Below are 23,313 nucleotides of genomic sequence, written 5' to 3'. Positions count from 1 at the left end.
CTCACGTGTGCCTCCTTTCCTCCTACCACCACAAGGACCCCGGGGGCTGCAGCCTCCTCTCTCTGTCTCTGATCAGAGCCAACACCAGACGTGATTAGCAGGCGCAGCAAATTCAATTTGTTAAATGAAATTGTATTTTGCCCACGGCTGCTTCTGTTTGATCCCAGGGGACAAAGGGGAGCAAGGGAGGGGAGGGGTGGGGAGCGGCAGGGGGAGGCCCAGATGTGAGGCAAAGGGAGGCAGCAGCCTAGGGCAGGGGAGGAGCAAGCTGCTTCTCTGGAAGCAAAGTGTCCCATCTTGGGCAGGCTGGGCGGCCTGAGACAGCCTGATTTGAGCAGTGCCGCCCCTGGGCTGGCGCCCAAAGCCCAGGCTAACATGGGGCCCGCCACGTCTTTTGGCACTCAGAGGCCTCTGCTTCCTGCTGGCTCACGTTAGCCACGCTCAGCACGTAGTCTGTGCCACACCCTGTGAGGCCTGGGTAGGAGGGCAGAGGGGCTGTCTTGGACCTTTTGGGTTGACCCCTGCTGCTATCTTCCCTCCTGACTCCTCCTCCTCCACGTGGGACTCCAGCCAAGAGTCAGGGGTGCTTCCGCTGCTGGGAGCAAGGGAGGGTGGGGGTGGAGCTGTCTCCCCTCTGCGTGGGAACCAGGCCTGGGTAAGCAGGAGCTGGACAGGGTGGCCAGACTGACGCCTTGGGGTTTGAGGGGAGGAGCGGAAGAAATGAGTGGGCTGGTAGGTTGGCCGTGGTTTACATGGAACTTGCAGCCCAGCCTGGCTTAGAAGTCTGGTCTGTCCTTCTTCAGCTTCTTATAGTCCGTGGAGACTGCAAGGAACTAAGAGGAGAGGTAGAGAGGTCGCACTGAGCACCCCAATCCTCCCTTTGCTCCTAGTGTGGGAAGGGTGGGTCCAGGGACCAGGAGATGGGGGAGCAAACCTAGAGCCACCAGGAGGTACCTTGTATTGGTCAGTGGGGCTCAGGCGGTTCCAGGGCTCCGGGTTGTTCTTTCGGTCCCAGCTGTGGAGTGGGAGGGGGAGAGTTAGGGTCTCCTCCCTGGGAGCCAGGACTCTGGAACCCAGTGTGACCCCAAGCTCCAGCTAGGATCTTTGCCCCCACCGCATTACCCCTACCCTTCCCTGTCTTCTACCCTGGGGGGCCTATTTCCCAGAGACTGACAGGGGAGGGGTCATGTTAGTGGGTGCTGACAAGGGATACAAGAAGCCTGTCACCATTGTCAGTGTAGAGCCAGGCGACTAACTGACAAACCAGCTTGGGGACTCCCACTCATTCCCCACCATCCTAAGTTAACCCCGAACAGCAGGGTCAGGGTCGTTCGTGGGAATCAGGCAGAGATCTCGCGGGGCTTGGGTTTTGGTGATGTGCCTCAAATTCCGATAATGCCATGGGTGGTGCGCCTTTCCTTTCCCAGAGGACCCGCCACTCCTGCAACCTCTGGCCGGGGGTGAAGTCTCTGTACCACCCTGGGCCCCAACAGTACCCCCTGCAGCTCTCCCGGCCACACTCCCAGTGCTCTGGTGCGGACACAGAGGTACCCAAAAGCCTGAGGCCACCAGCAGAGCCACGTGGCTATGGCAACCAGGCCGGGAGCTGCACAGTTCCAAGTCATGAGCCACAGAGGAGTGAGTGGCCAGGTGGGCTGGAGGGAAGGGGAAGGTCCCCAGGTCAGCAGCAGGCTGTGGCCCTGGGAGGCCAGTGGTAAAGTCGGAGGTGCATGGCCTGGAGATCCCCTCTAGAGCCACCCATTCCTACCATTCCTGAGAGATGCCTGCATTCCCAACCCACCTTGCCCCACCGAGGACCCCTGCCAGTATCCCAAGCCCAGCCTTTACCAGACATCGGGGCTGCGCAGGGCCAGTCGTAGCAAGTAGAGTGCAGCGCTGCCCATGCCCAAGCCAATGAAGCTGATCATCGGGATGAGCTGCGGGAAGATGGAGGGCACTTTCAGCCTTTCAGCTCCCTCCCTGCAGTCCCTTTACAGCTTTTCTGCCTCCACCTCTGTCTGCTGGCACTCCCTCCCTCCCTTCCGGGATAGGGGACCTGGGACCTCCTACAACCATATTTTCTGCTGTGGTCTCCCTCGCCCTACAGTGAACCCGTCCTAGGTAGTTGAGGGACTCGGGGATATATTGCAGGGATAGATTGGCGGCAACCTGGGGGAAGGAGCATTGAGGGCACTGGAGGATTTGGAGGGCAGGGCAGCCAGAGAGTTAGGAGTTAGAATCTGTGGCTCTAAGGACCAAACTCACCGCTGGATGCTTTTTGATCTGCCGGTACAAGCGGGCCCCAAGACTGGTTCCTGCCATATCGCCTCTCCAGTGTCTGGCCTCTCCAGTGGCTTGGTCTCTCTCTCTCTCCTCCTGGGGTCCCGCCCCTCACTGGGGAGGGAGGGATCAGCCCAGCCCAGCCCAGCCCAGCCCAGCCCCACAGCCAGCCACTTCTTCAGACTCATCCCACTCTCACTTAGCTGGCTTCCTCCCTCGGTTCCTGGCCCAAAGCCAGAAGGGGAGCCAAGACATTTCTATTCTCTGACTCTCCTCCAGATACCTGTACCTGGCCCAAGAGACATCGTCATACTTGGGCTTTGGGCCTCACTGGCACAGGACGCAGAGACTGACTAAAGCGCTGTCCAGATGTGGGAGAAGGGGTGGCCATGGGATAGGCAAACAGACAGACCCCCAGCAAAATGTACCTGTGGAATGTTCACAGGTAGAACCAGGAGGCACCAGAGACCAGTGAGGGCATGTGTAGCACTTCTCTGACACCCCTAGAGCCATCCAGGAACTAGCAGGTCCTGAGGCCCTTGGTCCTGCCCCTCCACAGAGCAGTGAAAGGAAGAGGACAGTCCCACATCACTAAAGCTGCCCCAGCCCCTCTTGGCCTGAGCTGGTTCTCCAAGTTGTGGCTGGACTGGAATAGTGGTGGGAGGCTGGAAGAAACGGGTGTATCTTAATTCCAGTTTAGGGTAGAATAAGTCAGTTGTTGCAGTTTGGGGCTTTGAGAGACTTGCTGGGGTAGGGGTGAAGGTGCAGCCCCTCAAGGAGGCCACCCTCTGCCTCTGGCTGTGGGATGGAGCAAGAGAATAGAGTGGGGGTAGTTGAGATGGAAAAAATGTTGAAGTAGGAAAGAAGACACAGAGAGTGAACTGCCTCTGGTTCCTCAGCCAACGCAGGTGCACACTAGGCTGCCAGGGTGGGAAGGTTCACAGCTTCAGTCTTTGGGGAATTGGGGTCTTAGGGATGCAGGGGCCAGCCGAGCCCTAACCGCCTCTCCGCACTCCACACTGACCGCCACCGCCACCCTCCCGCATCCGCAGCCGGATCTTGCCCATCTGTCCCTTCTTCCCCCAGAGCCCGCCCTGGGGAGGGCGCCGGCAGGGGCCAGCAGTGCACCCGCCGCTGGGCCCCTCGGGTACAGGGAGGGAGAGGGCCCTTCCTGGAGGCCCCCTCCCTTTCCCGCGTGCTGATACCTCCCCGCCCCCTGCGCTGACAAGCGCGGCTGTAATTAGGCTGCGGGGTCCCAGGCTCTCCGCCTCCCTCCGGCGGATAATGAGATAAAGTGTCAGAGACTCCGCGAGAACAAAGAGACAGAGACTCGCTGCCTTGAGTGTGCGGGGCGGGGGAGGGGGCTGACGGATGTCAGCGCCTCCAGCGAGGCAGAGCCCTCCCTGAGCGCCTGCACCTCCCGGGCTAGGGCAGGGAGGGCGTGTCCTGTCACCTGGGCACCCCGGCCCTCTGGTCTCTGGGACTAAAAATCAATCCCAGAGCTCCAGCGAGCGGCCGCACAGCTGGGCTGCACATCTGGTTCTCTATGGCACAGCTGGGGAGCCAGGACTCAGGGAGGGACGCCTGGCCCTTGTGCCCGCCCTTTTGCTGTCGGGCTTTCGCCCGCCTCGCGGTGCCCTTTCTTCTGAGTTCTGGTGACCTCGGCCTGGCGTGTCCCAGACTCTCTGTCCCACTCCTTTCCTAGAGCCACGGCTATTTCTCCAGCCTGGGCCTCCGCCCCGCTCACCGAGCTACAAAATTACATTACTGCTTCTGCTCCCGCCTCCCCGCGACTCCTTGACCCTTCACCTGCTTCTGGTCCCTGTCTCTGGGAGTCTGTTTCTAAGCCGTCTCCCATCTTTGGTACCCGTCTCTGGACCGTGGCCTCTGGGGCCGACCTGGGACACAGAACTCCTTGGGTTCCAGATCTCATCCCTCCTGCTCCCCGCACTTGCCCACCACAGGGACTCAGGCCACGCTAGCCAGCGGGACGAGGGACGGCAGGGGTCATTAGCCTCAGATTAGGCACAGCGGAGAGTCCCGCTGGGACCGCACTCTGAGCACTAAACTGCACGGGGACGCCAATCCTCGCCAAAGCGGCGCGGCAAGTCAGACACAGCTGGGCTCCGCGCCTCCGGAGGGTTGAGGGGGCGGCGCGCGCGGGCGCTCCCTGGAGGCAGAGCAGCACCCGAGCTCGGGAAAGAGGCCTCGGGCGCCCCCTGTGGGGAGGCACCGGCCCTGCACTCCCGGCATTTGGGCAGGTGAGTCGGTGCCTGCAGGGTCGATTGACGCCCATCATTCCGGCCACTTCCGCTTCCCGCTGCTGAGGCGGTGGGTCCCGCAGCTTCCACTCTTCTGGTGTGAGGTGGGGCGGGAGGGCGGAGAGCAGACGCGGAGGCTCCTGCCTCGCCAGCCACCGACAGAACCCAGGGTTCAGGCCGGTTCGTCTCGCGGAGCTGGGCGGCCTCATGCCTGGAGCTTCATCTCAGCTCTGGGGCTGCAGGTCTCTAGGCTGCCCTACGTCTTCTGACTCGGCCTGCCCAAGGCTCTGGCTTCCCTTCTTTCTGCCTCTTTCTTCTTCAGGCCGTCTGTCTGTCTCTCTGTCTCTGTCTGGCTCTGTCTCTCTGGGTATGTCTATGTCTCTCTTTTCCTTATTCTGGCTATGTTTGTCTGACTCTCCCTCTGCTCCTCTCTCTACATGGCTTTGTCCCTCCCATCTGTGTCTCTCTGTCTCTGTGTCTGTCTCTCCATCCCTCTTTCTCTACTTCCCCGTGTCTCTCTTTACAAATGCCTCTCTTTGTCTCCCTCACACCCCATTTCCCAGCTCTATTCCTATTCTCTGGTTTGCTGACCCTGAGGAGCTGCAGCAGTCCAACAGGACAGCCCGGGGACACCTTAGGGCACTGCCCCGGGTCCTCCCCCTGGTCACCTCCACATGCCTGTCACTTGGGCGCAGCCTTGGTCTTCCCGCTGTAGCTGTGGGACGTGGAGGGGGCGCCTGGGAGGTAAGACACAGTACCCAGCATCTGCTCGGCAGCCCCGGGGCCCCTGACCCCCTCTGCCGCTATTAAGGGGGCCAGGTCCCGAGGCTCCAAGATGATCATGATTGCATCAGCCAGACAGAAGCGGAGCTGGGAGCTGCGCAGCGAGCGAGCAAGCAAGACAAAGACGCCCGCGCCATCTGTTTATGCAAAGCGCTCTCCGCCCGGGACCCCGTCTCCCCGACTGGCCCGGCTCCGGGCACACGGTCATAAGCTCGCTCCCACCCGGCGCTCCCGCCGCGCCTTGGCTTTTCCTCTTCCCTGCACCCAGAGGGGCCGCGGGGCGAGCAGAACAGGGAGGGGGCGGAGGTGTTGATGTGATTGGAGCGGACGCGGCTGTTTCTTCAATAATGGATGGAGATGATGCGGACGGCGGAGCCGAGCCGGCCCGGAGAGGAGAGAGGAATAAAAATGGGGAAAGGAAGGAGTGGGGGCGGGAGACTCACCCAGGCGCGCGGGCGTGTCACACTGTCATTCGGATACACGCCACCGCGCGGCTCACACCCAGGCACACGCCCACGCACTGTCACTGAGACACACACACCTGCAGGCAGAGAGCAACACACACTCACCAGTGGCTCTTCCTTATTTTCACACATACACAGTCCTGCAAGCAAAGACACACGCAACGCCCCCACGTGGGGCACACCCAGGCCTGAAGAGCGCACAGACACGTAGATACACCAAAGCACGTGAGCACACCCAGAAACTTGGACAGCCTGGGGCTTAGACAGACAGAAATCATAGAGATGAGGGCTAGGGAGCAGGGAATGGACAAACCCGACATAGACACACTCAGAGGCACACACCCAGGGGCACAGACTCCGGCATACACCTGGGGCTTTGATAGACATACCTCACCCAGGGCACACACAGACACACACATACCGCACACCAGGGATACAGACACCCATAACTGCCAGGAGCACAGAGAGCCCTGACCACCCACACCCACTCAGTGGCTCACACTTATGCAGGAACTGCCATCTGTGCCCTGCGGGGTGGAGTGTGGCAGAGAGGTCGTCAGGGTCTCTGAAGCAGGCCTCGTTAGCCTAGCAGAATAATGAGGTTGCGGTGACAGGAGACGCCTGGGGCTGTGGACTCAGAGACCTGTGGCCCCCACTTGACTGCCAGCAAGCTTCCTTCCCTGCCTCAAAGGCAGGTGCAGCCACCTTGGGTCCCCCCTGAGCAGTATACCCAGCAGTCCCCAACAGCCCCAATTAGCAGTTTGGGATAGGGGGAGCCACAAGAGGAACACTGGGGCTGCACTAGGAGAATTCTTGGTCCCCAACATGGCTGATGGTGGAAGTTTAAGAGAGGGTCATTCTGTACCCTACCTTGTCCCCCATACTGCCAATCTTCTGACTTCAAGCCCCCCTTTTTTGCCAAGAGTGGGATGGGCAGTGAAGGGGGTTGAGGTGGTGCAGGTTGTGTCTTGTACCCTAGTACACCGGCCCTTCCTCCATCTGTTTTCAATTCAGTGTGCTCCTTGGCCCAGACTTATGACCTTTGCAGCATGTGGCAGTATCATCCATCACCCAGGCGGCCGCTTGTGGGATGGAGGGTGCTGGGGGCTCACACCCGGTGGCTACCATCCCTTCTCCCTGGACCTGCTCTCCCGCCAGTAAGCTAGGGCTCAACAGTCCTAGCGAGTACTTGGAGGAGGCCATGACCATGGGGCTCAATTGCAACACTGAGCCTTGTGTCCCCACTCCTGGTACCCCAGTACCCCTCCTTCGAGCTCAGCACAGCCTGTCTCCCCGCTCCTCCCGCCTCCCTTCTCTCGGGCCCTTTGCTTAATTTCCTATTAACTGCTGATAAATCCAATTAAACCGCCACTCTAATTAGGGACAGCTGCCGGCTCGGTGAGGCTAGGGAGGGGGCCGCCCCCCCCCCCAGCGTAGGGGGAGAACAGCCTCTCTCCCTGCTCCTCAGCATCCTCCTCAGCATCGGCACCTCGCACACCAACATCGCCGCCCAATGAGCCAGTAAATTGGTTTTGCTTCAGCATTGTGGGGGGCTCTCTCGAGGATCTGGGGGCTCCGAGATTTTGAGTTCCTCAGACCTTGATGAACAGAAGCGACCCTAGCACTCGCAGTCCCTCCTCTCACATATTTGTGGTAGGCAGATCCCAAGGAAGGATGGGGGCAAAAGGCTTGATGTGTGTGGTTGGCGTGTGTGTGTGTGTGTGTGTGTGTGTGTGTGTGTGCGCGCGCGCGCGCGCGCGCGCGCGCGAACGCGCGGGCTTGTGATCTACTCCTATTCCAGCCCAGTTGCGATTCAAGGGGGTCTTCCTTTTTGACCCCGCAGCTACTCTTCAGGAGTCCGGGACAGTCAAGGGCAAAGGGAACAGAGAACCGAATCCGGTTCCGCAGAGTCTTCTTGTGTGTGCTTCCCTACCCCCATCATACCTCAGCCTTCTGGAAGGAATGGGGGTGCGCCCGTGCTGGGCCCTCCTCTTCCCCAGCCCAGCTGAGCCTCTGCCCTCCCCCGCCAGCAGCAGATGGTGCCTGGACTCCCGCTGCCAACCTTGCTAGGCGGTGCCAACCTCAGTCCTGGCAGACAACGGGCAGACAAGAGAAGCTCCTGGCTAGTCAGGCCGACCCTCCCCCACCCGCCAGCAAGCTCAAGACCCTTTGCCTGCTCCACTCCAGCGACTACCCCAGCCTGCCTCTCCCTGGTCCACTCCCAGGTCCCCAAACTCCTCGTCTCCTTCTGCTCCCTTCCCCACACCTTCCCGCTCCTCACCACCTGCCGCCCTGACCAGGGCCGGCGTATTTGCATATTTGCATATGCAAATAATAACATTTGCATACGGCCCTCCGCAGGGGGGTCTTCGCAAGAGCCGGTTAGCTGTCTGCCCGGCGTCCTCTCTCTCTGTACCTGTCGGAAAGGGCTGGGGCAGGGGCAGCGCGGGAGGGGTTAGGCCCCCCGGCCTAGCTAGCTCAGTTCCCAGAGGACTTGAGGAAGTGTTGCCATGGAGACGGCACGCACCCCACCCCCTCCCAGGCCTAGGGTCTCGGGCTTGGTGTCTCTGGTTCTCTCCCCTTACCCACCCTCCACTCCCTCCCTATCCCTCGCTCTCCAACCGAGATCTTGCATCGCCCCCTGGCGGCTTAGATCGGCGCTGAGCCAGGTTCGTAAACCCAAGGGGCTGCGGGCGGCTAAATCACCAAGAGCTAGGAGGACCGACCCTGCTACGCGATCTTGCTCCCAGCCTCAGAGGCTCAGAGGCGGAGGTCTAGTCCGGCTTCCCTTTCTTCACTGACCACAGAGACCTCGCCTGACAGACGCACTTATCTCCCCTCCTCCCACCACCCTCAGCCCACATGGGTCTCAGGTTACCAGATAGTAGTGAGGTAGAACAGCTGGGGAGGATACTCCACCCCTCTGCAGGCCCTCTCCTTGCCCCCAATTAAAGAATAACTTTTCTTGGCCTGGCACTGTAGTTCACGCCTGTAAACCCAGCACTTTGAGAGGTCGAGGCGGGAGGATCGCTTAAGGTCAGGAGTCGGAGACCAGCCTGGGCAACAAAGCAATACCCTGTCTCTACATTAAAAAAAAAAAAATTAACTGGGTGTAGTGGCTTTTGTCTGTAGTTCCAGCTACGCGGGAGGATAGTCTGATCGCCTGAGCTCAGGAGTTCAAGGTTACAGTGAGCTATATGACTGCACCATCGCACTCCAGCCTGGGTGACAGAGTGAGGAGACCTTGGCTCAAAAAAGAACCCCAAAAGAACAACTTTTCTAACTTTTGTCAAAACTTTAGTAAATTCGCAACATCCGACAGTTAGCCCCTGCCACTCCGTCCCTCCCGCAGCGCCCGCCCCACTCCTCCTAGTGAGATATTTTCTCTTTCCAGCTCTTGCAGGCTAGGCTGCAGGGGTTTCGGGTGCGGGCTGCTTTAGGCACCAGGTAACTGAGACCCCAGGCCGGGGGCGGGGGCGGGAACCAGTCCCTTCCCAGAAGCCCAGTCAGGCTCTGGCGGGCCTTCCCACCCTCCCCCACCCGGCAGTCCAGTTGCTTTAGCCCTTTTCCTCCCCAACCTCCACTGGGCCCGCCCAGAATGGGGGCATGGGTGTCTCCCGCCAGCAGGCGCCTGCACTCCTAAATCTCCTCCAGGAAGTCGGCGGGGAACAGCCCCATCTTGCGGCCGGTGTAGACCTTGACGTAGCCACCGGCTTCGTCTCCTTTCTGCACCACGATCTAGCGGATTAAAAGATTAAGGGATAGGAAAGGAATCAAGGGAAAAGGTAGAAGAGAGCAGGGGAAACCCGGGTTAGAGAGGTTCATTTTAGCCTCATTAATGGATAAGATCTCCAAGGAATGTGGTCAGCATTCAGGCCTGGGATTGGGTTGGGGCACCAGAGCTACCTGGTCCTTCTTGAGTGTGATCTGCCCAATCTCGCGGTTCCCCACGAAGGACCTCGTTACACGGTGCACACGTTCTCCAGCCCGGACTCGAATGATGAAATTTGGAGGGAAAAATCCGACCTTCTCCCCGATTTTCCCCTGGGGAAGACAGGGAGAATCAATATTTCAATCTCAGGTTCTAGACTCAACTCATATCCCACCCTGGCCCCAGCCATTTCCCTTACCCGCCACCACTCCTCATTGGAGTCATCAATGACTGTAATCTTTTCTCCTGGCCTGGGAGAAAAAGGGAGGGGCCTCAGAGATTTAGGGGACTCACTCACATACCAGGTCCCTGGCTGTCCCCAGGTCCAGCCCCAATAGGCTCCAAGTAGTGAGTTCCCCCTTTTTTCTTTCCCATAAGGAGCCCAGTTCATCCTTCTTACTCCACAGTAAACCTCCCCCACCCCGCAAGGCCTCTCACGGAAAATCCAGATCGTCCTTCTCCAGGGCTTTGAACCGATAGAGAGCCACAAAATAATGAGACTGCTGGAAGCCAGGCTGCTTGTGCTGGGGGTGAAAGGAGGTGATTAGTCTCAGGGCTCCTCTACCCCATACTGAGGGGTAGGAGTCCAAGGCAGGAGCATTCTCCAGACACACTACATCCAACTCTCTTCCAGGTCCCTGAACTGAGAGGAGTTTATTGGTTGTGGGTGTGTGTTGGGAACCCAAGGAGTAAGTGTGAGCTTCTGCCGAGGCTAAGAGTGGTGTCAGACCTGGGTTGGGGAGAGGACTTGGGGTCCTTGCAGGGAGGAAGGATTCTCACTTTGTCATCAGGCGTCTTCTTCTCAGCCTTCTTATCTCCTTCAGGGTTTCCTGGGATGGGGAACACCAACAAATTTTCTGGTTCCTGGAGGGCAGTCCTCATTCTTTTACCTATCTGTAAAATGGCCTGTCCTGTCCTTTGCTCCTCCACCCCCCATGACACAACTGAGCCCCTGATCCTACTCTATCTCTGTGGCTAGGTGACACTCACCATCCTGGGGTTTGCCTTCTTCTGGTCTGGCCGACTCTGGCTCCTCCTCCATCATGGCTGCTAGAGGCTGGAGGGGGCAGCAGAGTTAGGGGGATTCTGTCTTGGGAAACCATGCTTGCCCTGGCTCTCTACAGTCAGGGTCAGAAAACTATAGAATAATGAGATCTCAGGGTTGGAAGAAGCCTGGGAGGAAATATCTAGAACAACCACCTGCCTAATGCAGGGACTTCCTCTAAAACATCCAGGCAGGTGGGTCACCCACGTTGGGCTTGAATGTAGCTAATGATAAGGAATTCACTACCTTACAAAGTAACCCTGTGCAATCTGGGGGCAATTCCCTACATTAAGCCTATGTCAGTCTCCCTGTAACTTTTAGTTATTAGTCCTGGTTTGCCCTCTGCAGCAATAAATGTAAAGCGAATATGGTTCCTTTAAATATCTGAGGACAGCTGACATGTCTCTATTTCTTTTCTAATCATTCTTTTCTAATCATTCTTAGTCCATTCAAATCATCCCCATGATCCTTCACTATACCATCTGCCTTTAAAAATACTCCAGTGTGTAAGAGAAAAATGGGCAGTTTTTATAATTCCCTTAAAAGAATAGAACCCGTAGAAGGAAGGAGAATAATTTTAATAAAGTTTTTAAAAATAAAAAAAAGAATAGAACCCAAGAGTGTGCTAGCCCTTCTAGAAGCAGCCAAATCACACTGCTAGTCCCTTATAAGTCACAATTCACTCCACAGAAATTTCTAATCTGTGTCCAACCTCCATATCAACTACTTTGAGGTCAGATTTCTAGTTCTGTTTTTGTGCAGTTGACATTTTTTATCCAAGAATACATATGTATATTTTCCTCATGAAATTTCAAATTATTAATATTAGTTTTGGCCTTTTCTTCTAGTCTGTAAGAGTTTTAAATATATTATTGAGTATATAAGTTTTTCCTCCTACCTTTCCCAGAAACTTAATATACCATTTGTATCTTCTTTTACATCAGTGAGAAAAATGTCCATAGGTGAAGACCATGGACCAAATCATAAGGCTTCAGAAATATCCCTTTAGCTGGACACTCCCTAAAGCACCTGGACTCTTTGGGTATGCCATTCAACTAATTTTAAGAATCCACCTAACTGTAACCATCATCCATCCTAGTCCATCTGGTTGTCCAGAAAGATATAAGAATACTCTAACAGGCCCAGTGGCTCATGCCTGTAATCTCAGCACTTTGGGAGGCTGAGGCAGGAGGATTGCTTGAGGCCAGGAGTTTGAGATTAGCCTTGGTAACACAGTGAGACCCCGTCTCTACAAAAAATGAAAAAATTAGCCAGGAGTGGTGGTGCACGCCTATAGTCCCAGTTACTTGGGAGGCTGAGGTGGGAATGCCTGAGCCCAGGAGGTTGGTTGCAGTGAGCTATGATTGCACCACTACACTCCAGCCTGGGCAATAAAATGAGAACCTGTCTCTAAAAAAATAAAAATAAAAAAGAAAGAATACCTTAACAAATTTCTGAATGCAAGTCTATGGCATTACCAACCTAGTAACCCTATTGCAAAGGGAAATTGCTCTTGGCCAATAGCTTTGTGCTTCAGTTTCATCATCTGTAAGATAAATGGGTCAGACCAGATGATCTTCATGGACCCTTTCATGGCTCTAGAATTCTCTGATTACTTAGCATGATAAGTTCTCTTCCCCAAATCCAAAAGCATAGCTCTTGCCTCTGTCACTCGGCACTGCCGAGGGCCCAGAGACTAGCTTTCAGTTGGTTGTGATGGTTAATCTGACAGTATCATAAGGGATTTGAGAAAACACATTCTATGGTAGGAGTTCTTAACCTGAGGCCCATGGTGAGCTGCAGCAGGTCCAAAACACCCTCTAAAATTGCAATGCAAACATTTGTCTGTTGAGTTATGTGCAATTTTAATAGGATCCATAGCTTCTGTCATTCCAAAGGGAGAAATGACCTGCCCCCTCGGCCTCTGGGAGGGAACTCAGTGGGAGGTATGATGCTCACATTTTTCTTATCTGCCTGTCCTTTCTTCCGTTCCTTGTTTGCCATGATCACCCCAGTGCGCAGGGTTTCAAACACAGGGTCATTGCGATTGGCAGTAGCTAGTAGAATGGGTGGAGAAAGAAGACATTACTGGGGAGGCAGAGAAAGGCTTGGGGCAAAGAGAGAGACCTCCTAAGGAAGGGAGAGGTGGGATTGAGTTTACGGATACCCATGGGGAAGTGGGGGGGAGGGCAAAGAGGGAAGTTTAGGGAAGGGTCAGCTGGGCAATACCTAGGTCACCAATCTATAAAGGGCTCTAAAAACATCACTGGTGATGTAATGTGATAGAGAAAAATATTTATCAGAACTCCTTCCAGACAGTATTACATGATGTTGGAAAGACAACTTTGGTAAGTTGCTTGGGAGTTGGGGCATGCTCTGAATCACTACTCTCTTTTTAAGGAAAGTGGTCCCTTAACTCCTGGCTTTTGTTCTGCTGAGTGGCATGTACAAGCTGGGGTGCTACAACCAGCAAGTTCTTCTTTTACATCCATATTCCTTACAGAGTTCAGCTGCTCCTCCAAATAAATGTTGGGCAAACTGTCAATGAATGTGTTTTTAAGGGTTACCAAATTATGAACGTGCCCCGGATGCCCACAGCTCTTGTTCTGGCCGAGTCTGGTATGACTCTGTAACAAGGATGAAGACAGTCTAGAATCCTTGTTCTTGCTTAGAGATGGTTTTTCACATGAAGAACTTACATTTGAAGCTAGCAACTGAAGGTTTCAGTCTTGGCTCTACTCTTGCTAGCTCTGTGTAGCTGCAGCTAAATCTAATCTCCTTCCACTATAAAACAGTGGAATATTGACTCTGTATCCAAATGGCCATAGAAATATTAGGTTGAGGGAGAATCATGGGAAATAGAGTGTTTCTGTTTCAGAATTTGGCTTCCAAAGCTAGAGGTGGCAAGAAACCATCTCTAGGCTTGCCCATTCCCTTAGGTCCCATAAGGGGCACTTACAGAGATCTTTGACACAAGCGTACTGCTGGTTGCTGTAGAGCGGGGAGCTATAGGCCCGATGGAAACCAGGGGGCTGTGGGATGGGATGGGAGGAAGCATTAGAGGTAGCAAAGTAAGGTCCAGACCCCATCTCTTCCATGAGTGCTCACCCCTTCTCAGAGTAAGAGATGGGCTGAGAAAGAAACAACAGGGAAATGCATGGGATAACTGGAGGACGGACCAGCAAGGGCGTAGCTGGCAACACATCCCCTCCCTTCTTTCGTGCTCCTCAGAGCCTACTCACGATCTTGCCGAAGCATCTCTGCATCTCCACATAGGACTGACAATGTTCGTGGATGTTGGTTTTGCAGTTCTTACAGCGAAGCCCAAACTTGTTGTTGACTTGGGAGAGGGGGAGAACATTCGGGTAAGATTCTGGATTGCCCTTTTCCTTTGCACCACTGCTGCCACTCTCTAGCTCTTACGTTCCCTTTTCTGTTTGGGATCCTACTCTCCCAATCTCTAATAGAATTGTCTTAAGCCAAATCTAGCCACAGCCCAAATACTCTCCTAAACCCTCTCCCCCATCCCCTGCCTTCAACATCACACTCTCTCCACTTCATGACTCACGAACAATCATCCGGGCACAGACATCACAGAACTTTGGCTTCTTGAAGAAGTGATCTTTGAATTTGTGGGGCTTATCGTTGACAAGCGTAGGAGGTTCTGGGGGTGCTTCCTCCTCCTCCTCTTCTTCCTCCTCCTCTTCCTCATAGATGTAGTAGATGGGCCCACCCCCAGCTCCCACTGCCTCCCCATTGGCCTGGGGCTCTGGGGGAATCTCCATCTCCTTTGTCTCTGTAGACCCCTTCCTGAATAACTGCTTCAGCCGCTGTAGCTGAGGGAGGGAATGAAGGAAATCCAATGTTAAAAGGACTGTCACCCTCCCTACAGTTGGTTGGGCTAAAGCCAACTGGACATTTTTCGAGCTTGGGGCAAGGAATGTGCCCCAGGATAAGGGGGTATTGGGGGCTTCAGGTTCTCCCGGCTAGCATCCTAACAATAAATGAGTCAGTCACACTTAAGTGAGATTAAAGCACTTTTCTTCCGGGGCTGTAATGACTTCCCAGCCCCCCACACCCGGTTGTCAGAGGCCCAGACTCACCCCACTTTGCCGAGTCTCTGCTGGCAAGGAGGGCTTAGGGGACTCCAGCACCTCCTTTTCTGTCATCCTGCAAGAGGTTGGACCCCACTATGAAATCTAATCCCTGACTGCCACTCTTCCCTCCCTTATGTCTGTTCCTCACAGTAGGGTGCTCCTTGAAGGGGAGGCCTTGGGAGAAATTTGGTTAAACAGAGATCCTTTGGCAGGGTTTATGAATAGAAAGATTACATGAAGGTCCAGGAAAAAAGCCCAACAGACTAAAGAACTTCCCAGTCAGTTCCTCAAGCTGATGCCCATCCTTCTACCCTGAGGGCAACCCCGCATTTACAGCCCCAACACAGTGCCCAAGGCTGCATGGCTTAGGTATTTTCCTAGAGGTACTTTGTTTCTGCTGGGAATCTGTGGGCAATACATAGGACACACACAGCTTTCCAGATCCCCTCTTTTCTAGAAATTTAATGTGTGTCCCTGTGTGTACACATGGAGGGATGGAGACATTTGTTCTCTCCTACTTCTTTCATGAGCCCTGGGGGCCCCGTGCCTAGTTCTGTCCCAGCCTGCCTCAGGCCTCAGCTATTTTAAGTTTTCAGAGTAATATGAGCCTTTCCTTCCCTTACTATTCCATTCCCCTGATCCCACCCCCACCCCATGTTCCAATCCTAGTTCATCCTGGAGCAGAATAATAATTTCACTCCTAAAACCCAAACTACTCACAGACAAGGAGAGAAATAGAGAAGCTGAATAGACTGCAAATTGGGGCAGCTGGGGTGAGCAGGAAATGGAAAGAGGATGAAGAGACAACTTACGTTTGGGATTCCCTAAGTCAGTCCACAGTCTGTGGAGGGAAGTGGGAGGCCCTGGGGTCTTGCTGGTGGTGCTGGGGGAGGACTGGTCCTCTTCCTTGGGGGCCAAGCCCCCCCAGTACTCTCCGTACTCACACCAGCTACCCAGACGCTATTTGTAGACCTCCTAGCCTCTTGCCTTGGTGTCAGAGCTGAAATGACAGGGCTGGAGGAAAGTGGACAGCTGAGCAACACAGCTGACACAGAGAAATTGGACACGGGGAGGTCTGAGGCAGGGCCGGACCCTAACTCCTCCCATCCCCCAGAGCTGCTGTTCCCTGATTCTTCATCTATGGTGAGAAAGTCAGTACTGGCTAAATTCAGGAAGGGACAGTTTCTGTTCATGGTTCACACTCATTCGACAGGACTTTAGATGACTGAAAGTCAAAATGAATTATAAACTTATTTCCCCATTCCTTTTCCCCAAGGTCCAAAAACTTCTCCAAGTCTACCCTCCCTGGACCTACTGTAGGAACTAGACTTCTCAGCCATTGTCTTCTTATGGCCATGTGTTTATATACCCAAAAGGATTGATCTAGGTTCAAACCTTTAGGCTAGGAAAGGGCTGGGAGTTGGAAAGATTAACTTGAACTCTCAGGGCTCCCTTATCAGCCTCACTAGATTGCTTTCTTATTCATGGGTAGTTGGAGGGTACCTTGTTATCTTGCAAGGGAGTGAAGAGTATGTAGTACTGCTTTGTTCTCTCCAGCAGTCCCCAGAGACCTCTTTCCCCTATTCCTCTAAAATCTTGTCCTTAGGGTGAAGGGAATTGCCAAGGCTGCTAAAAAAAAAAAAAAAAAAAAAGATAGCCTGGGCCTTCCATCTAATGGGCTCTAAGGACTGAGTCTAATGACCAGGCAGATGTGGTCTAGTTAACATTGGACAGAAAGCTTTAGCTGCCACATAGGCGGCTTTTATCATTTGTAAGTAATGTCCCCTTCCCCATGAGAACTGCAAACTCTTAAAGGTAGGATGGCCAACCCTCACACTTCCTCAACCCTTTTGATTCCCTGAATCCATCTCCCATCTCTGATGCCCCAGTATATAAACTGATGGGTCAAAGAGATAGATTGCATTCTTAAAGGGATGCAACCTTCCTCTACATTTTGGGCTGTGACATGGCTGAAAAAGGAGACACTCCCATCTCAGAGGAGAGCAATTTAGGGTGGTGATATAGTGCTGCTTTATCCCTTGTATCTGTAAGAAATAAAGGACTACTTGGAGGTTGGGTCAGACAAGCTCCTGAAAGAGCATGGTTTAGAGATACAGCTACCCAGACCTAAGAGATTTCCAGGACAATGTGCTTTGTCATTCCCACCCACTGCTCTTTTTTCTTTCTTTAAGGGGTGAGTGAGCTTGAAAAGGGGGTTTTGGATGGTTCTCAGTCTATAGACTCTTTCATGGCCCTATTCTGACAGGCTATAGAACAACAGGGCTAGCTTTGAGAAGCCCCAGATATAGGAAAAGTTCCATCTTGCAGGCAGGGTGACTTCTGCTCTTCACCTTTCTTCAGCTGCATAGGATAGGGACTATTGAGCGCACGTTGATAGTACAGCATCTTGGCATTGCAAATTCAGTTGATGTATTTTTTATTGTAAGAAAAATCCACTTCTGTTCCTGCCAGGTAGAACTCAATCCTCTGGCTTTAGGATTAAAGAAAGGCCCAAGTCCTCCATCCCTGAAGGATTTTCAGAAGATTAGATGGACAGGTATAAGCCCAGCATCTCAACCCAGTTCTGGACCTCATTCACCCCACCTCCCCAGCTCAGCCAAAAGGGCCCTAAATGAGGATCATATAATTAACAGGCTGGAAGGAACTTCAGAAGTCACCTGGTCAGTTCAAGTCTCTTATTTTATGGACAAAGATGTTTACAGTAGTGATGTGCTCAATGAACCATAGTTAGTGGCAGAGCTGGGAGAGCCCCAAACCAAGGTCCCATTAGAGACTCAGTCATCTATCACAATTGTGTACAGGGAGGAAGATGGTATGGAGGGAACAGTGTTAGGAATAGTGTGCAAATGCTAGGGAAAGCCATCCCAACCCACAACAAACCCCTCCAACAGCTGTGGGGCTATACCTACCCAGGGTCTCCAACCTCCATCCACATCAGGGCGGCAACAGAGAAAGAGTGACTGATGTCCAGTGACAGATTTTTTTTATATATTTAAAAACAAAACCAACCTCCCCCCAAATAACCCCCCAAACAAACAAAAAACCAGATTAAATAAAATTTACAGTGAATATACCCAGCAAACATCTGTATGTGCAATTAAATACTGTGTCTGTTACTGCGGCACAAATCTCAAACAAACAATATACAAGTGTTCTAGGGGGTGGGAGGAGTCCCAAGTTTTAACTCTGTGGGGTTTGGGGGAAGACAAGATGGGGGATGTGAGACAATGGGGAAATCAATTTTTTCTTAATTCTGTCCATATAAATATTCATAAAGACCAAAAAAGGAAAGGAAACTTGGGATGTTAAGGAAATAGGAGAATAGGGAAGTGTAGGATCCTCCCAATTCTACCTGACCAAAAAATAAGAAATTAATTTCATGGTGGGAGAAGAGATAAAAAATGATGTAAGAGGATGGGAAGGAGAGGGAAGCAGAGGGAGGACAAGGAGGGAAAAAGAGGGGACTCTTAGCAGGGGAGCAAGAAGGAGTCCAGTGCCAGTGTGTTTGTTTCCATCTTCATCTGTTCCCATCCCTAATGTCTTGGGCTCCAGTTGAGTGTCATCCTCATTATTTCCTGCCTCTGTCCATAGTCTGTCAGGATCTCTCAACCCCCTCCACCCTGCTTCGCCCCTAGTGTGCCGGTCCCTTCCCCTCCTTCATTTATTGGGAGCTAGCTCGCTCCAGGATCCTCAGGTCATAGTTCTTTTTGGCCATTCGAAGTTTGAAGCGACTCACGGAGTTGTTGAGACGAAGGGAGGCATTTTGGGCAGCCAGGGGGCTGGGGAACACAGCCACGATGGTGTACAAGGCAGCGAGGTCCGAGTGGCGGCCATTCTCAGCAGTCCCACCGTTGTCACCCCCACCCCCACCGGGCAGCCCCTGAGCATCTTTGAGCCACTGGATCTTGGCGCCAGACATGGCAAGCTGAGTGAAGAGTTTGTCCGCCTCAGTACGGGTGATGCCCTCAGGGAGATCTGTCACCTCCAGCACCCGACCCAGGACTGGAAGGGGAGGAGAGAGGACATGGTTGTGAAAGGAGTAGGGTAGGAAGAACAAAAGAGCACTCTGGCTGAGAAGTATCCACTGGCCAAGTCTGTAGAAAATGTCCTCAACAGCCTGGCCTTTCCAACGTAGTCCTTTCTTCCCCTCCCCAGATCAACCCAATTTCCCACTATCCAGACTCTGATCAGGGCAACTAGGAGGAAAAAAATAAACCTTTCTCTTCTTTTAGCCCAGAGATGCAGGCAAGAAGGGACTGGGAATCAGAATCCCAGGTTTATAATCTGGGGACCTATACCTCAGTTCTCTCACAGAGTGCTACTGCTATGAAGGAAATGTGGTTTTTGCTGATTTTCTTTGGCAAAGTCAATGGATCAATCTGAGATATGTTCTACAGTTCCCTTCCTTCTCACAGGCTGGCCCAAATAGATTCTTCCTTCTTATCATCTCAGGAAATCAGTCTCCCTTCCTTTCCTTGTTTAGCTAACTGCTCCTGAACAGGGGACATCCTGAGAGATCTTGTACGCCCAGCATGGAAGGCCTGCAGGGGAGACTTACTTCCCCATATTCTCTACCAATCTTTCCCTAAATTGGGTCTAGGACTACCAAAGGTAGATGTCCTAGATTAGGGTTAGGACTGCTCCCAGAAGACTTTTAATAAGAGGCTCAGCAACTACCATTATTGTGTTATTCCCAGTTTTTACCATGAACTTCCTCAGGACCAGGGATGACTTGGTAAGGAGGACTGAGATACTTCACTTCTCTAGTTTCTGTTTGCTTTTGACCACAAAGGATCCCACTTCTACTCCCCACCTGAAGCTGGCTTTTCCCAGTCGTCCTAGGCTGGTAATGAAGGGCTGGAGGGGTGAGCACCCCCTCTCAGGGATTCAGCATCCTGTGACTCACCAACATCTGCCGTCCCCAGGTCAGTGGAGGCAGATTTGAGTGCTTGTCTCTTGCCCCGGTTTCCATGCTTCAGTCCACTCTGTCCCTTCAACATTCGAAAGACAACCTTCACCTCAGGAAAACAACACTGACAGCCTTGTATCCCAATGGCTGCTTGAGAAACTGAAGAGTAACACCCACCCTGAGGACCCCATCCCAGCAGGCAGTGAGAATGGCCAAGGAGTGCCCACTGAGAAACAAAGAGCTTCCCTCTTGGCACTGGGGTTGAGTGGGAGGAACGAGTACAGAAGTAGGGCAAGGCTCCTCCTGCTTTGTTCATTCTGTGATGTCTCCCTTGTGCCTCCAGCTAGTTGAAGCGAGTGGCTAAGAGATAGGGGCCCAGATGAGAAGGGAGGGCTGATGGTGGACACCCTTACCTGGTGCACCGTGTAAGTCGACTGGCTGTGGAGCAAGGGAGGGCAGATGGACAGATTGTACTGTAATGGCTGGCCCAAGAGGGAGTAGCGCCCATCACCTAGGGAGCAAGAGCAGATGGTCTTCTGGGATCTTAAGCTTCGCGGTATGACTTTTATGAGACTTTGAGGGGATTTTGCAGATAGCAACAATGCATACAATTTCTGCTTTCCTATGATGGTAGTACTCATGTGACTGATTTAAGAGTAATCTCTCATCCTAAACCCTTTGGCTCTCAGCTATATCTCAGAAATGGGACTATTAGGTCTCCTCACTCTTAAAGAAGGGCTCTGTTCACTATAGACAAAAGGCCCTATGAAAATGACTAGGGAAGAAACCAACAGACCCTTATAAATGTCTTTTATCTCTTACACAGATTATCTCCATCTCCAAACCCTAGGGTTAACAAGTTTCTGACCAGGTGAGAGGTAATACAGCATAGTGGACAAGAGCACAGATTAGGAGGCAGACTTATGAGGTTTAAATACTGGCTCTGTTACTAGAAATGTGATGTTGGGTATGTTTTTCCCTCCTTAGTGTTGTCAGAAAGGCTAAACGAACATAAGACATGTAAAGCACTTATAGCAATACCTGGTACATATTAAGCACTGTAAGTGTTACCTATTATTGCCAAATATTACATTTCAGAGCTCTTTCAAGTTTTTAAACCATATTCTTCTTCTTTTTTTTTTGGAGACAGAGTCTTGTTCTGTCACCCTGGGTAGAGTGCAGTGGTGTCATCATAGCTCACTGCAGCCTCAAACTCCTGGGCTCAAGTGATCCTCTTGCCTCAGCCTTCTGAGTAGCTGGGATTACAGGTATACACCACAACATCTGGCTAATTTTTCTATTTTTAGTAGAGACAGGGTCTCACTCTTACTCAGGCTGGTCTTAAACTCCTGAGCTAAAGCAATCCTCCTGCCTCGGCCTCCGAAACTGCTAGGGATCATAGGCGTGAGTCACCATGCCCGGCCTAGACCATAAACCATATTCTTTTCTTTTTTTTTGAGACAGTCTCACTTTGTCTCCTGGAGCTAGAGTACCATGGTGTCAGCCTAGCTCACAGCAACCTCAAACTCCAGGGCTCAATCGACGCTCCTGCCTCAGCCTCCCAAGTAGCTGGGATTACAGGTGTGCACCACCACATCTGGCTAATTTTTTCTATTTCTAGTAGAGACAGGATCTCACTCTTCTCAGGCTGGTCTTGAACTGCTGACCTCAAGCAATCCTCCTGCCTCAGCCTTCCTGAGTGCTAGGATTATAGGCGTGAGCCACTGTGCCCAGCCCTAAACCACATTCTTATCTTCTTTTTATACTGCTTGTGACAGCTAAGGCAGAAAACAGATAAGATTATTCCCATCTTATGTGTGACTAACCACATTTTATAGATTAGAACACTGAGGTCCAGTTTCGAGTTTAAGTAACTTGCTCAATGTCACAAAGCTAGTTAGTGGGAGAACTGGAACTGGAATCCAAATCCAGTGTTCCCTCTTCTAAAACCATAATGTTTCTGACATAGCCTCACATTCCCAGCCCTCAGACTCAGTACTGATGCTACATTAAACTCTTTGGTTCATTAGAAAGTCCAGTGAATTCTTTTCCCCAGCCCCTTTCACCCTACTTGGTAGTGAATACCAAGTATGTAAAGGAAGGCTGGAATAAGTTAAGCATGGGCAGCACTAGTGAGGGATAAGTGTCCGTGGCCTAAACAGGGATGTTAAAGGAAGAGTTGGCTCCCAGAATTGGATCAGCCACATTGGTTCCCTGCCTGTTGCTACTCTCTCCATCTCCCCAGTTGGGAATGGGATGTGAAGGGTGAATTCCATAGCAGCCAGGCCTAATGTAAGCCCCTACCCTGTGCTGGACCCCCAGGCCGGGGAAACTGTGTAAGGACAGGCAGGGGACTGAGTCCTGTGCAGACACTGCTGAGGCTGGTGACAGGAGAAGGTGCTGGAGACTGGGTAGGAGATGTGACAGGGCTGCTGCTCATCTGTGTGCTGGCCTGTGGAAGAGAGGAACACGCATCACATAAACACCAAACACTACTTTCTGGATATTCCTATGGCTTGGCTTAAAATTCACCTTTCTCAGGAAAGACGTTTCTCTTGCTGGAATCTGTCAAAATCGTACTGCTTCTTCATACTGGCCCCTTAGTCTTTAATTTGCTTGTGTATTTTATTTTAATTAATTAATTAAATTTTTTTTTGAGACAGAGGCTAACTCTGTCCCAGGCTAGAGTGCAGTGGCATCATCATAGCTCACTGCAATCTCAAACTCCTGGCCTCAAGCAATCCTCCTGCCTTGGCCTTCCAAAATGCTAGGATTACCAGGCGTGAGCCACTGCGCCTGGCCCATTTGTATATTTTAATATCTATTTTTGACACACTGTTTTAAGTATTTTCTCTGAGAATTTTCTTTTTCTTTTTTTGAGACAGAGTCTTGCTCTTGTCGCCCCAGCTAGAGTACAGTGATGTCATCATAGCTCACTGCAATCTCAAACTCCTGGGCTCAAGTGATCCTCCTACCTCAGCCTCCCAAGTAGGTGGGACTACAGGCACGTACCACAACTCCCAGCTAATATTTCTATTTTTAGTAGAGACAGGGTCTCACTCTTGCTCAGGCTGGTCTCAAACTCCTGAGGCATCACGCCCAGCCTCTGAGCATATTTCAAGTATGTCCTATCTGCCACTTTAGAGATTAGGTTCCTTAAAAGAGGATGCTCCCTTCTATTTCTTATGTTTCAAAAGTATGCAGGGAAAGACATGTAAAAGGGGCTGCTCAGTCAATGGCAAAAATTGCTCCCTGGGAAGAATCTGGTCACCTTCTTGCCAAGACAAGGCTGGATTGCAGAACTCACCTGGGGACTATTGTCAGGATTGTATAGGTCTCCAGGCTTCTGACCCCTCTGGTCCACGTTGTAATATTTACAGTGACTCCACTGGACCATGGATGGATTCTGGGGAGGCTGGGGTCCATTAGGAACATTCAGCTGCATGACTACCACACCTGGTCCAGAAGGTGACACTCCTGAGGGCCAGGAAGAAAGCAGTTGGTTGTAAATTCAAACTCTTT

General features: G+C 52.3%; 3 protein-coding genes across 24 annotated transcripts in view; all 3 read right to left on the bottom strand.

The window, feature by feature from the left end:
- Positions 1-111: 111 nt before the first annotated feature.
- NDUFA4L2 (NDUFA4 mitochondrial complex associated like 2) lies at positions 112-2,380 on the bottom strand. The gene is made up of 4 exons (XM_045553568.1): positions 2,266-2,380; positions 1,849-1,937; positions 955-1,015; positions 112-833 (listed from the first exon to the last, which is right to left on the bottom strand). The coding sequence occupies exons 1-4, from the start codon at positions 2,320-2,322 to the stop codon at positions 777-779; spliced, it is 264 nt and encodes an 87-aa protein (XP_045409524.1). The 5' UTR covers positions 2,323-2,380; the 3' UTR covers positions 112-776.
- A 6,688-nt stretch (positions 2,381-9,068) lies between these two features.
- STAC3 (SH3 and cysteine rich domain 3) lies at positions 9,069-17,745 on the bottom strand. 3 transcript variants are annotated; one of them, XM_045553564.1, is made up of 14 exons: positions 17,213-17,745; positions 16,365-16,487; positions 15,674-15,875; positions 14,868-14,934; positions 14,333-14,600; positions 14,007-14,104; positions 13,724-13,796; positions 12,724-12,821; positions 10,710-10,776; positions 10,500-10,549; positions 10,158-10,243; positions 9,919-9,970; positions 9,695-9,832; positions 9,069-9,526 (listed from the first exon to the last, which is right to left on the bottom strand). In XM_045553564.1, exons 4-14 carry the CDS (start codon positions 14,931-14,933, stop codon positions 9,428-9,430), a joined length of 1,095 nt encoding a protein of 364 aa, XP_045409520.1. In that variant the 5' UTR covers position 14,934; positions 15,674-15,875; positions 16,365-16,487; positions 17,213-17,745; the 3' UTR covers positions 9,069-9,427. The 3 variants fall into 3 exon arrangements, with proteins under 3 accessions (XP_045409520.1, XP_045409522.1, XP_045409521.1); XM_045553565.1 differs by lacking the exons at positions 9,069-9,526; positions 9,919-9,970 and having other exon boundaries at positions 9,701-9,832; XM_045553566.1 differs by lacking the exons at positions 13,724-13,796; positions 14,007-14,104; positions 14,333-14,600; ... (2 more) ...; positions 16,365-16,487; positions 17,213-17,745 and adding an exon at positions 13,332-13,702.
- A 103-nt stretch (positions 17,746-17,848) lies between these two features.
- R3HDM2 (R3H domain containing 2) overlaps positions 17,849-23,313 on the bottom strand; it is a 137,497-nt gene continuing 132,032 nt past the window's right edge. For all 20 annotated transcript variants that reach the window (XM_045553542.1, XM_045553551.1, XM_045553546.1 and 17 more), the window contains 5 exons: positions 23,099-23,268; positions 22,096-22,243; positions 20,205-20,302; positions 19,789-19,873; positions 17,849-18,884 (listed from right to left, as the gene is read on the bottom strand). In XM_045553542.1, the coding sequence (XP_045409498.1) occupies positions 18,544-18,884; positions 19,789-19,873; positions 20,205-20,302; positions 22,096-22,243; positions 23,099-23,268 (842 nt within the window). In that variant the 3' untranslated portion in view covers positions 17,849-18,543. The remainder of the gene's footprint in view (positions 18,885-19,788; positions 19,874-20,204; positions 20,303-22,095; positions 22,244-23,098; positions 23,269-23,313) is intronic.

Source organism: Lemur catta, chromosome 6, assembly GCF_020740605.2.
Source record: "Lemur catta isolate mLemCat1 chromosome 6, mLemCat1.pri, whole genome shotgun sequence".
Classification (NCBI taxonomy): domain Eukaryota; kingdom Metazoa; phylum Chordata; class Mammalia; order Primates; family Lemuridae; genus Lemur; species Lemur catta.
The sequence above is the reverse complement of the archived record's forward strand: the minus strand, read 5'-3'. Positions and strand labels throughout refer to the sequence as shown.

Coding starts and splice junctions, on each gene's coding strand:
- STAC3 (XM_045553564.1), bottom strand. CDS start 14,933: ATGACAGAAAAGGAGGTGCTGGAGTCCCCTAAGCCCTCCTTGCCAGCA. Junction 14,601..14,867: donor CAGAGACTCGGCAAAGTGGG/GTGAGTCTGGGC, acceptor TCCCTCCCTCAG/CTACAGCGGCTGAAGCAGTT. Junction 9,971..10,157: donor AAGGACGATCTGGATTTTCC/GTGAGAGGCCTT, acceptor TTTTTCTCCCAG/GCCAGGAGAAAAGATTACAG.
- NDUFA4L2 (XM_045553568.1), bottom strand. CDS start 2,322: ATGGCAGGAACCAGTCTTGGGGCCCGCTTGTACCGGCAGATCAAAAAG. Junction 1,016..1,848: donor CTGCGCAGCCCCGATGTCTG/GTAAAGGCTGGG, acceptor CCCACTCCACAG/CTGGGACCGAAAGAACAACC. Junction 834..954: donor GCCCCACTGACCAATACAAG/GTACCTCCTGGT, acceptor CTCTCCTCTTAG/TTCCTTGCAGTCTCCACGGA.